Below are 12,662 nucleotides of genomic sequence, written 5' to 3'. Positions count from 1 at the left end.
CAAAAGTAGAAAATAAAGCATTTTTTTTTAATGAAGCATTTATTGACTCTACAAAAAGAAAAAGAAGTGTACAAGAAAGAAAAAGGAAATGTAATCAAAGAACATGACTTTGCTCAGCTGTGGACAATATTATGCATAATCATAATAATGTAGATTCTGAATATTGATTTGACCAAAATTGCATGGAAGAGTCCGTACCATTGGAGAAATTCAGTGGATAACATCTAAAGTCGATAGATCAAGAGGTAGCACAGAAGTATATTTGGGGCCATGGGGAGGGAAGTACCTAAAGGAGAATCCTGGCAAGTTGAAAGCTCTTTGCTTTCAAGGTGGTGAGAGGTATGAACCACTGCTCTTCAAGATAAGCTTTGTAGTGTTTGATGTTTATATGGACTGCCTTCATATGAGAACAAATAATACGTTTCAAAAAATCAGATACACTAATTTTAAAATGTCAGCATGATGGAGCCATTTAGTGTTCAAATAGCCACATGCATACAGTAGTTCCTGGAAAGCATTGTGGGGTAAATAAGGCAGTGGTCTTGTGTCATCAAGAAAATGTGTGGTTCTGTTCTGCATGTTCTGCTCTAGAGAAACAGATACGATGGGGGTTCTTCTCCATCCAAATGCTGCATGCTGTAGTTGTTTGGGCAGAGTCCTGATGTGGCGTGTCCTGATCTCCCAAAGTGGGAGAAATGGTGTGTGTCCCCCTTCCTCATGTCCCAAGCAGCCTCACCCTGTGTCCAGGAGAATCTGGGCTGATTGGCCACAGACTGACTTGCTCTGGTCCAGAGCTCTGATAATCATCATCAAACACCCTCGGGTTTGCCAGACTCCTTCCTTTCCGCCAGGCGGGGCTGAGCCTCCCTCCGCTTCCCCATAAGCCCCTTGTCCTTGGATGGTTGCCTTGAACTCATTTAGTGAAAGTCACTGGCCCCAGAGCAGGCTGTCCTGTGGCAGAAATTAACCTCCCCAGGCCCAGAGGCTGCAGTGGTGAGTGGGAGGGAGACAGGAAAGAGAAGCAGCTGAGAGAGCAGAATTTAGCCTCTCCTCATAAAGTGTTTCCCCTACTGGTTCTGATACCACAGATACCGCAGGGATGCTTCGCTTGGCCGCTGTTTCCTGGTTTAACCTCAGTAAAGCGAGCCAGAGAGCCAGATAAAATGGCACTGACCCAGCTGAGTCAGAGTTTGTTAGCTGGTGGTTTGTGCTTTTTTCCTGGTAATCTTTCTGTTATCAGGTACTGTATATGGGAGGATTATAGCAAGGTGTCCCAGGCTAGAATGAGGCTCTTTGTTTAAACCCTCATGTAGCAAAGACTGTTTCCCAGCGTGTTAAGCATCACAGACCAATTAATGCTATATGTTAATATTTTGACCTAGCAATAAAAAGGAATGGCTGGCTTTATTTTATCTCTTGCTAGAAACCTTGATCAAAGCTGTAGAGATTTTTTTTTTTCCTCAATAGAATTTTGTGAATATTAAGGGCAGGCAGATACGTTTGAAGATACTGGGATTTGAAAGATAATAGTGAACCGGCCACTAAAGGGAGATCCTTTGAAATCTGGAAGCAGAATATTGGATGTAAAGGATACCCCTGACTTAGTTCACAGATAGGTTATAAGGATTAGGTAATACAAAGAAAGGTCATCCTTTTCCTCCTCCCTCCTTTCCCCGTCCCCCCTCCTCTTCCTCTCTTTCCCCCTCCTCCTCCTCCTGCCTCTGTCACTAACCTGCCCTGTCTGCCCCCTCCCCTAACCCTACCAACTACAGAGGACTTACTGTGTGCCTGGAACACAGTTCATTACATAGAGAATTTAATAATTTTAATAAGATGTGTTTTTTTAATAATTTAATAATAATATGTGCAACATCACATATCAAGAAACTGAGGCTTACAACACTTAAGTTACTTGCCCAAAGCCACCCAACTGGGAGGTGGTAGAGTGGAGCCTGGAAACTAGGTAGCTTGACTCCAGGGCTTCTACTGTGTGCGTGGCTCATAGCGAGGGCTCAGCTATGTCAGCCCTGAGCTGCTGCTGATATCGATGTTGCAGAGAATGAACCACAGAATGATTAAGTGATTTGCTCAAGGTCGCACACTGGTCAGTGGCCATGGAGTTTATCCAGTTGTCTGATTCCGGGTCACCCCTCTCTCTGCAGTGCCAGGTTGCTCAATATATGAAGAGTTAGTGCTTTAACTTCTAGAAACCTATATCCTCCTAGGCAGGTTCCAGGTTCTGAATTCTCACATTGCTTGAATTGTTTGTAAGTTTGAAGTAGCACAGTTAAGCCCTGCCAGAAGCAATGGCAAAGAAACTATTTTAGGTTAATATCTGTTTCCTAATGGATGGGGGAAAAAAAAAAAAACAACCTGTGTCAATATTAGATTCAATGTATCTCTTCTTCCCTGATCCAAGTAATAAACAAAAAACAAAACAGAACAAAAAAACCTTTATTCATCAGGCAAAATTTTAATTTCAAGCTACGGGGTGGGGGGGTGGGGCACAGTGAATCAGTGGCTGCCCAGATGTGGCAGGAGCTCTCTCTCTCCTCAACAAGAGGACAAGAGCTCTCACCCAAGGTTAACTGGTTTCTCAGGGCTTGAGCGAGTCAGTCACCCATTTCAGCAGTTAACCTTGGGTGAGAGGGACCACGGTTCTACACCATCAGTGTGTGGAAGACGCCTTGGTGGTGGCCGCCCCATCCGTCTCCTCCGCTTGTGAAAACCACCTCAGACCGTGGCCCGAGCCGCCTGTCAGCACAGCTCTGCCACTCCACCACCGTCTGCAGGCCCTGGGCTGGGCCCATGAATCACCTGTTTTCGAAGAAAAAAGACATGAGACAGTCAGCCCACAACCGTCCTCGTTTTCTCACTCCATCTTCGGAAAAGCCTATCTACGTTCTGTTCCAGGTTCAGCTCAGCGTGACCATCCCCTTTGCGTCTCACCCCACAGCCTTCAGCCAGGGACAGCCTCCCCCTTCAGGAAAGTTCCCACACACTGTTTGCTGCTCTCTAATCACCCTTACGGTCCTCTGCCTGGTATTGCAGGTGTGTGTGCTGCGTCATTGTTCCCACTGGAACGTAAGACTTTGAAGGTGAAGAGGGTCTTTCCTATCTTCATTTTCCTGGCAACTCGTGGCACGATGGTTTTTCTGTATTTGGGACTCGGTTCATAGCGGTTTTACTGAATTTTCAGGCAGGTATATGCCATGTGGTAACGAGGGTTTGGAAAGACAAGGATGACTTCCCACATTCTTCTTCCTAATAACCATGTGGTTACTGACGTGTTTTGTCAGAGGTTCGTCCTTTTGTTTATGGCTTTAGTTTACTCCAAGAAAGGAAGAACGTCTAAGCTGGGGGTTGGCAAAATATGGCCTATGGGCTACATCCAGCCCTCTGCCTGCTCTCATCTGGCCGGTGAACTGAGATAGTTTCTACATTTCTAAATGTTTGGTGGGGGAGAGGCAGGGGGAGGAAGAGTAATATTTTATGACAAAATAAGATTATATTAAGTTTAAAATTATATGAAATCAAAATGTCATTATCCACGAAGAAAGTTTTACTGGAATACAGCCATACCTGTTTGTCTATGTATTGTCTATGGCTCCTTTGCACTAAAGCAGAAGATTTGAATAGTTAACACAGAGATGATATGTCCCACAAAACCTAAAATATTTATTATCAGGCCCTTTATAGAAAAAGTGTGCCAGCCTCTGTTCTGAGTCATTCTCAGAAATGTCTGCCAGCATGTGGAAGGGGGATCAGGTGCCCTTTTTGATTAAAGGGAGATGGGTTGAAGGCACAGGATGCCTGGAGGAAAAGAAATCTGGAGAAAGGAAAGGAAGAAAGGGGAGGCAGAGGGCACCTTGGAGATGCTGGATCCTCCTGGGTTTTGTATCCATGCGTGGCAAACATTCTACAAAAAGATTTCCATCTTCCTGGGGAGCACTTGGATTGTCAGAGCCAGTGGACCTGCTGGAGCGGGAAACCTGGAGTGTTTTCCACAAGCATTTTCCTCTCCACTAAGAACTCTGCATAGTTCTTCGGAGAAACTGTGAACTAGAAAGGGTGAGAGTAGGAGATTATCATTCATTCCTGATCATTCTGTGTACCAGAGCTAACTAACATCTACAGAGAGATCTAAAGGGCTCTGTGTCCTTGTTGTCTTTGATTCAACAAATTTGTGTGTGTGTGTGTGTTTGTGTGTGTATGAAATCTCTTTGGAGTGTGTCTGTCTATCTGTGTGTCTCTTTGGGGAAAATCCATTCTGATTGAATGCCAATTAATTATCGCGTATGTGGGGATCATTAAACATTTAGAATTTTCAAAGAAAGATACATCAATTAGAACTTGGCTAAGATCAGCTCAGCCCCATGGAGAGTGGGGATTACAGTTTTGTTTAGAAATCTGCTGCCACCATATATAAAATATATAAACAGTAGGACCTACTGTACAGCACAGAGAACTATACTCAATATCTTGTAATAACCTATAATGAAAAAAAAAATCTGCTGCCATTTTCATATGTTTCTCTAATTTTCTTATTCCAGGGTAATGCCCTGTACTTCAAATCTGCCAGAAATGTGACAGTGAACATCCTCAATGAACAGACTAAAGTCCTAACTCAGCTGATAACAGGTAAGAAAAGAAAGAACTTAGCAGTGTCTGGTCCAGGGTAAGCACTCAAAAAACATACCATGGAAGGTTGAATGAAACACCAAGTGATGTATGTAAAGAAAGGAAAGTCTGCTCGCACATTTTGCAGTGTCGGAAAAGAGAACAAAGCATGTGTTCCCTGATGCCACTCAAGGGCAGAGTCTCATCCTATACACACGTTTAACGTATGCAAATCTGATGATACTCGTTTAGGGGGTGGGGAGGAAGAATCACCTCTTTTTCACGTAGCATGGCCCCTGAACACCAGCTGCTTCAGCTGGTGCTCAACCACGGGAGAGCTCTCTGCTCCAGTGCCAGAGGAAAAGCTGGCTGTGTTGTACTGACTGGAAGAGAGCACAGTATACACAGAACCGTGCACATCATACTTTATGGGTTGTGAAAGGGATTTGTAATGGTAGTTTTAATCCATGCCATATTTGCCGTACGTGCTGACTTTGAACCTAGCTCAATTGCAAGATGCAGATGTACCCCGACTGAGTATGTTTGTGTAGTTCCTTTTCATAGAGCAGATCTGCTCCTAACAGCCGTGGAAAACACCCAATGGGGTTTAAGCTGCACAGTCCTGAAATTTAAACAAGGATTGGTTATTCACCATAATGACTGCAATGATGAACATGGCCTCATGGTCGCGGTAACACGCTGGGTGGTATGACCAGTGCCCCCTCTGTAGGTTATGAGCAGCGGTAAATAGGAGCTGTTCTGCACCTCCGCAGCAGAAGGGGAAAGGGGGGGCTATGTCTGAATGGCATTGTTACACTTGCAGACAGAAGATGCCATTTGTTTGGCTTCAGGGCCGAAAGAAATGTATGCAGATGGACATTTCGAGAAGCCAGTTGCCCAAATGTCCTGAAACATTGCTGGGACTAAAACATCTGGAGCCCCACTAATCCAAATGCCACGGGGAGGCAGGTGCCTTTGTGCCCAGAGTCTTGCTGGGGAAAGAGCCTCACTCTCCCGCCACCAGATGTGTATGTCTGGAGAGCCACAGCCAGTGGGTGACCTGGACTGGCTCCCACTGGAAGAACGGCTGTGGCAGAGCCCGTGATCCATAAAACTGCTCCTCCAGCGCGCGCCCAGCTCAGCGGCCTCGCTGCTCTAACATCTGGCCCGCAGTCACAATGCTAAATAATTAAATAAACAGCTTCAGTAAGCAGTGATTTAAGCGGTGTGTGTGAAAATTGCCTCCAGGAGGGAAATAAATCCGACCTCCAGCTCCCAGATTCCCGCGTTCAAAAGGGACTTATTTAGCCTGATCATTTGATCATTTGCCATTTATTTGCAGTGGGAGATTTGGCTGACCTGAGAGATTTTGTTTTCATAAAGCTGGAACCGGACGAATGACTGTTACTCAGGAAAAGAGTCTCTCTCTCCCCCTCCTTCTTCCTCCTCCCTCCCCTCCCTCCCCACCTCCTCCTTTTGCTTCTCTCTTCCGACTCCCCCTTTTCTCCTCCTTCACCCCCTCTTCCCTCCCCCTCTCTCCATCTCCCTTTGTCTCCTCCCCCTTCTCTCTTGCCTCTCCCCTCTTTCTCTCTGTCCTTTCTTTCTTCCTCCTCCTCCGTCCTCCTATCTCTCCTCTTTCTCTCTCTCCTTTTCCTCTTCTGTTGTTCTCTCCTCTCTCCTGCCTCTCTGCTTCCCCATCTTCTTCCTGTCTCCCCTGACCAGGGCAGGCCCCTGGAGCTGAGACCCCATCCCTACCTCTTAAAGTAAGGCACAAGGTAGCTAATATTAAACAAGATGGGCAGAAAGCCATACTAACACCAGCCGGCAGCAGCCTTTCAAGATGCCTTCTAGAGAGGATAGTACATATATTCAAATAGAATTCCCAGTACATACACCCATGCACGATCACCCCTAAAGTTTCCCTTCAGGGTTCTCCTTTTACATTGATGCACATGGTAGAAAGCACAGAGCAGTTCCAGGAGAAAATATCCTAAGGCCCATTACACTTAGTGGTGGACTTACCTGACAGCAAATCATTTTGCCTAAGCGGCCGGGTTTACTATGGCAGTCCTGAGGATTCAAGAGTTCTCCTGCTTATTACCTAATGATCATGTCTCAAAAGCCCAGAAGAAATTCCATTGTTAGCAATTCAGGTAATCTTTTCACAGGAAACAATGTTTTAAATGATGGTTAAGTTCCCAGACCAGGCGACACAGGCATACCTGACTCATGCTGCTGCTGATTTAGTATCATCTCAGTAGTAGGTCCAAACAGGGAACCCTCTGACCTGCAAGGAGGAAAGTTGTAGAAGTCTTATACAACATCTAGCCAGAGTGGGGAAAGGCCCCAGGATCAAGGGAGATGAGGAAAGAAATTAGACTGCACGGCCCCCAGGTCCTTCTAGCTCCCAGATTCATGGCAGTGGCAGGACTGGGAGATGGCCAGTGCATCCTGATGGAGGAGATTAATTAAGGAGGTGCTTCACACGTACACTACTGTGCACAGAAAGGGATTAACTGAAGATTAGTTTCAGGTTACAAATAACGATCTTTTCCATCCCAGAGAGGAAGTGAGCTCACCAAGAGACCTCCTGAGCGAACGCAGGTCTCCAGCTCCATTTACTTTTCTTTGTAGAATCCTTTTTTTTTTTATTTTTAAAGATTTCATCTTGTCCAGGGAACTTTGGCAGCCCCAGGTGAAATCAACAAAAGGACAAGCCATCTGCACCATGGAGCCAGCATTTGCTCTGTGGAGTTTTGGCTAAAACTACCAACTACTGAGCTTTATATACCCAAATAGTTCTGTCCCTGGTAAAGTCCATGTTGTAGTCTCAGAAGCCTTGAAAAGCAAGATAACTTAATGGTATCTTGTGTTCTCTGATGGCTGCAGTCTCTTCAGTACATGCTCCTGTATCTCACACACCATTCGTAAGTTCAGCGTAAACTTAGTTTACACACAGACCAGGGTTCTTGACTCCTCAGGAGTGTGTCTCATGGTATTGCCCAAGTCCATGAAAGCAAAGTCCAAGCATTTGTGTCCACAAGTCATACCACCGTATCTGACTAGATCCAGAGTGGGCAAATTGTGCTCACCCCATGGCCATCCTGAGATCATTCATTCATTCACTTGTTCATTCATTCATTAGCACTAGACCTCCTGATCTCCAGTCTCCTCCCTAAAAAGAAAAGGTAACAACCTCAAAGGATTGCCAAGTAATACAGATTTTACTGAAGGTTTGTTGTGACCAAGAAGACAGCTACATCTTAGCCCTCCCTAAGCAACCTAATCCCAAGCCCTCACTGTACATGTCTCTTCTTTCAGGATTTCTCTCTCCCTTGTCTCCAGCTTCCTAATTCCTCTCATCCTCCAAAAGTTCCTCTCCTAATTGCCCCAGCATCCTTTTCCTTTCTAGACAAATAAACATCCCTTTTCTGCTATGGAATAATTCCTAGGGCACAGTTCCAGACGCAGATCTGCCATTAGCTCACTTGGTGACCTTGAGGGAGCCCTTGGCTTTGCTTTCACTTGTTCTCACGTACAGCGTGAAGGCAGTCAAAGAAGACAATGTCCAGGTCCCATACCATTTGGAAATGTGTGTTCTGTCTGCTGTTTCCATCCCCCACTCATTAAAGAGCCTTTCCAGTGTGCTTCTTTTTGTCAGAGGGCCAGTGTGGATGTACTGGCAAGAGATCAGTTTTGCTGAATTGACGTGATGATGCGAATGAGGGAAGTTCACTCAGAGATGGTCACCATTTGTTCATTTCAATGTGCTGTGACCATTACATTAGACAAATGGCGATGGTTATGTTCCCAATGGTGATGATAATCACAAGATCACATTTCACAACTCTTTTCTGCCTACAAATTTCTCTTTATAAACACAGTATAATTCAGTCCTTTTAACCTTTCTATGCGGTAGATAGAATCGATGGTAGTAGCACAATTTTGCAGATGCAGAAAATGAGGTTCAGAAAGATCAAATGATGTGCCCAAAGTCACATTACCAGAAAATGAGAGAGTTGGGACATAATTTTTGTCTTCTGATTCTTAGTGTGATAGTCTTACCAAAGAGGAAAGCGGACCCAGACATCCAGGGGCTGGCCGGGCTCTATCAGCCAAGCATTGGTGTTCTGTGTGGACATAAATGATCTCACAGAACCTCAACACCAGACAAGGCCACTCGTGGCCATGAAGGATGGAGAAAAAACAAAAAGCAAACACAACTCTGATCATGTCTGAACATAGATGAAAAATAGAAACTTTTATCCAAACCACAGGAATCACCAAACTTCCCCCTATCCCCCTATAATATGAATGACTACTGTTTGTTTATCCATTACAGTTTGGCATGGTTCTGGTCTTCCCTACTCTAGATAAGATTTACTAAGATGCTAATCGTAAAATTACTCCCAGTTCCTGACAGCATGTAATCCAGAACAAAACCTTGCTTCCTTAAACCCTGCCTCCAAATAACCTATTATAAGGCCAGATCCTGTAATAAATTTTCTTCTTATTGAGAAGCCCTATGGTTCCCCACGGTGTGTGTTCTCTCTCATGGCAATGAGTTAAAAACCCAACTTGTTCAACTCCAAGTGTGTTCCTAGTGATCTTTGCCTGGAAGGCACTGAGGGCCCTTTCACTACTACTTTTTACTAATAAGTGACACTGTCTTGAAAAATAACTAGAAGGAAACAAAAATACTATACAGTCGGCCCTCCGTATCCACGAGTTCCACATTCCTGTATTCAGCCAACTACAGGTAGAAACATTTGGGGAAAAAAAATTCCAGAAAGATCCAAAAAGCAAAACTTGATTGTTCCGTGCTGGTAACTGTTTACATAGTATTTATATTGTATTTGCAACTATTTACACAGCATACATTGTATTAGGGTATCATAAGTAATTAGATAATTTAAAGTATACAGGAGGGGCTACCCTGATGGCACAGTGGTTAAGAATCCACCTGCCAATGCAGGGGACACGGGTTCGAGCCCTGGTCCAGGAAGATCCCACATGCTGCGGAGCAGCTAAGCCCATGTGCCACAACTACTGAGCCTGCATTCTAGAGCCCGCAAGCCACAACTACTGAGCCTGAGTGTCACAACTACTGAAGCCCAAGCGCCTAGAGCCCGTGCTTCGCAACAAGAGAAGCCACCACAATGAGAAGCCTGCACACCGCAGCGAAGAGTAGCCCCCACTCGCCGCAACTAGAGAAAGCCCGCGTGCAGCAACAGAGACCCAACACAGCCAAAAATAAATAAATTAATTAATTAATTAAATTTATAAAAACAAATAAATATACAGGAGAATATGCATAAGTTATATGCGAGTATCACACCGTTTTTTGGGGGGTTTTTTGTTTTTTAAATTTTATTTATTTATTTATTTATTTTTGGCTGTGTTGGGTCTTCGTTTCTGTGCGAGGGCTTTCTCTAGCTGCGGCAAGCGGGGGCCACTCTTCATCGCGATGCACGGGCCTCTCACTATCGCGGCCTCTCTTGTTGCGGAGCACAGGCTCCAGACGCACAGGCTCAGTAATTGTGGCTCACGGGCCCAGTTGCTCTGCGGCATGTGGGATCCTCCCGGACCAGTGCTCGAACCCGTGTCCCCTGCATTGGCAGGCAGATTCTCAACCACTGCGCCACCAGGGAGACCCCCTCACACCGTTTTATATAAGGGACTTGAGCATCCATGGATTTCGATATCCGAAAGGTATCCTGGACCTAATCCCCCACAGATACTGAGGGACAGTTGTATCAGAATCTCCTGGGCAGTTTTGGAAAAAATATAAGCATTCTGGACTCTACCTCAAATATTTTTCTATGTGAATTTCCAGACCAAAAGATAAATTCCTTTTTGATCTCAGCTATTATCATTGAGAATGATGACACCCCCAGGTTATTCTGATGCGTTTCTATGGTCTAGCTTTTTGGAGCCTTCTGAACTTCAGGTATTTAGGTAGCTCTATTTTTTTTTTTTTTTTTTTAAGAATTCTAACACACTAACCTGTTCTTTTTCCATAATACCTAAAACTCTCTGCGGTTTTCTGGTTGATTTATTAACACATGTTTAAATGTATGTCTGTCTGTCTCTATCAGCACGTAAGTGCTAAGGGATCAGGGACTTTGTCTTCCTTTTGCCACTACTATAGCCTCAGCTTCAAGAATAGTATCTGTTGTGATATGATAAAACCTCTAAAATTTATTTTTTATTGAATGAAATTCTATAATGAAAGATTCAGTAACTTTCAAGGCAATTAATTACAAGATATTATAGCCTCTTCTGTCAAGAAATGACTTATATACTTGTCTGGTGTCAAATGCAGACAGTGGGTCAAGGGTAGAAAGAGTGAGGCAGATTTCAGCTGAATTTAAAGGTGCCCTTTCCAACAGTTAGGGCTGGCCAAAGATATGCCGGTCCTTCAAGAGGTGGTGAGTATTTTGTACTTTCATAAATGCAAGCCAAAATCTACAAGTATTTAAAAGTAATTTAGTGGTTAGCTGAGGGAAATCTCACTCAAACATTAGTTTGGAGGAAGGACATGATGGTTTTTAAAATCATAGCTGGAGAGCGTATGATTAAAAGTAATTGACGAGATACGGCTAGAGTCATGAGGCTAATTGTCACAGCTAGCTTCTGAAAACCAATCCACTTACATTAAAGTCCAATACAATCTTGTCAGATGTATATGTTCTGTGAAAAGCTCTTTATAATTGAATGCAACGGAACTAATGTATTCTTTCTCTCCCCCTTCTAGGGCCAAAAGCTGTAGAAGCTTATGGCAAAAAGTTCGAGGTAAAGACAGTTTCTGGAAAATTGCTCTTCTCTGCAGACAACAATGAAGTGGTAGTAGGAGCTGAGAGATTAAGAGTTTTAGGTAAGTAAACTTCAGTCATTGAACTGGTTTAATGCTACTGTGTACATTTTAGAGGAAAAGTTAAATGGTGTGTAGAAGAGTGATTTAGGCTAATTACCTGTAAAGGTAATTTTACTCTCTCAAAGCAAGGTCGATGAATCTCCCAGTCCCCACCTTAAAAGTCTCTCAAATCATGAGTCTTTGTGGCACGTCTGCCAACATCAAGCTTTGGGTGAGGATGTGTGCTCATACCAAGAAATGTACTAATCCTCACAGGTTGGCAGTCCTGCAGTAAGCAGTCAAGACTTGTATACGTTGTTATAGTGATTACTAAACCTGGTTGTAAATTAAGAATCACGTAGGGAACTTCTGAAAAGTTCAGGTTCACAGATCCAAGCATGAGTTACTGAATTAGAAGTTCTGTTGTAAGGACCCAAGAATTTATTTTTAAAAGCAGGAATTTCTCTGTTGGTTCCACTATTGGAATCACTGAATTTGGCTGTACACAGAAATGGTCTAGCAGGGTGGTTTAAGAGTTCTGGTTCTGGAGCTAACCTAGCTTTTCATCCGGCTCTGTCACCTACTAGCTGTGTGATTTTAGACAAATTACCAACATCACTGAACCAGGTTCCTTTTCTGCTCGATTGGGCTAAGAACATCCACCTCCTCTACTTCTCCCTAGGGCTCAATCAGATTGTGTTAGATCATGTTATACACACTTATCACAGTGCCGAGCACAAAATAGTACTCATTCAGTGCTGCTGCTGTTAATACTCATGCTACTATTAATACTAATCCTGCTTTTCCTTCTCTTGCTCTCTATGAGTACCAGTTAAAAGCTCAGACTCTGGAATTAAACCACTATAATTTGAATGCTATCTCTATCTTTTACTAACTGTGTGACCTAAAGCAAGTTAGCTAACCTCTCTACACCTATGTTTTGCTCATCTATAAAATGGGATTAATAGAAGTATCTACCTTCTGAGTCTGGAAGGATTGAGTGAAATAATCTATGAAAAGTGGTTAGTAAGTTGGCTAAAAAATAGGAAGTGTTCACTAAGTGCTAGATGTTATTAACTTAAGTTATTATGTTATTTGTACTTGAACTTATTATTTGTTGTCTACATTATTAGTTGCACCCTGCATCTTCTTTCTTCTCTATTAGTGCTATCTTCCTCCTGTTCAT

General features: G+C 43.7%; 1 protein-coding gene across 1 annotated transcript in view; it reads left to right on the top strand.

Annotated features, from left to right (window-relative positions):
* Positions 1-12,662, top strand: part of SGCD (sarcoglycan delta) — a 419,219-nt gene that overhangs the window by 257,526 nt on the left and 149,031 nt on the right. The window contains exons 4-5 of the mRNA XM_082453954.1: positions 4,554-4,641; positions 11,378-11,497. Of these exons, the coding sequence (XP_082310080.1) occupies positions 4,554-4,641; positions 11,378-11,497 (208 nt within the window). The remainder of the gene's footprint in view (positions 1-4,553; positions 4,642-11,377; positions 11,498-12,662) is intronic.

The sequence above is a fragment of the Balaenoptera physalus genome (genome assembly GCF_965194825.1).
Source record: "Balaenoptera physalus genome assembly, chromosome: 3".
Taxonomy (NCBI): Eukaryota; Metazoa; Chordata; class Mammalia; order Artiodactyla; family Balaenopteridae; genus Balaenoptera; species Balaenoptera physalus.
The sequence above is the reverse complement of the archived record's forward strand: the minus strand, read 5'-3'. Positions and strand labels throughout refer to the sequence as shown.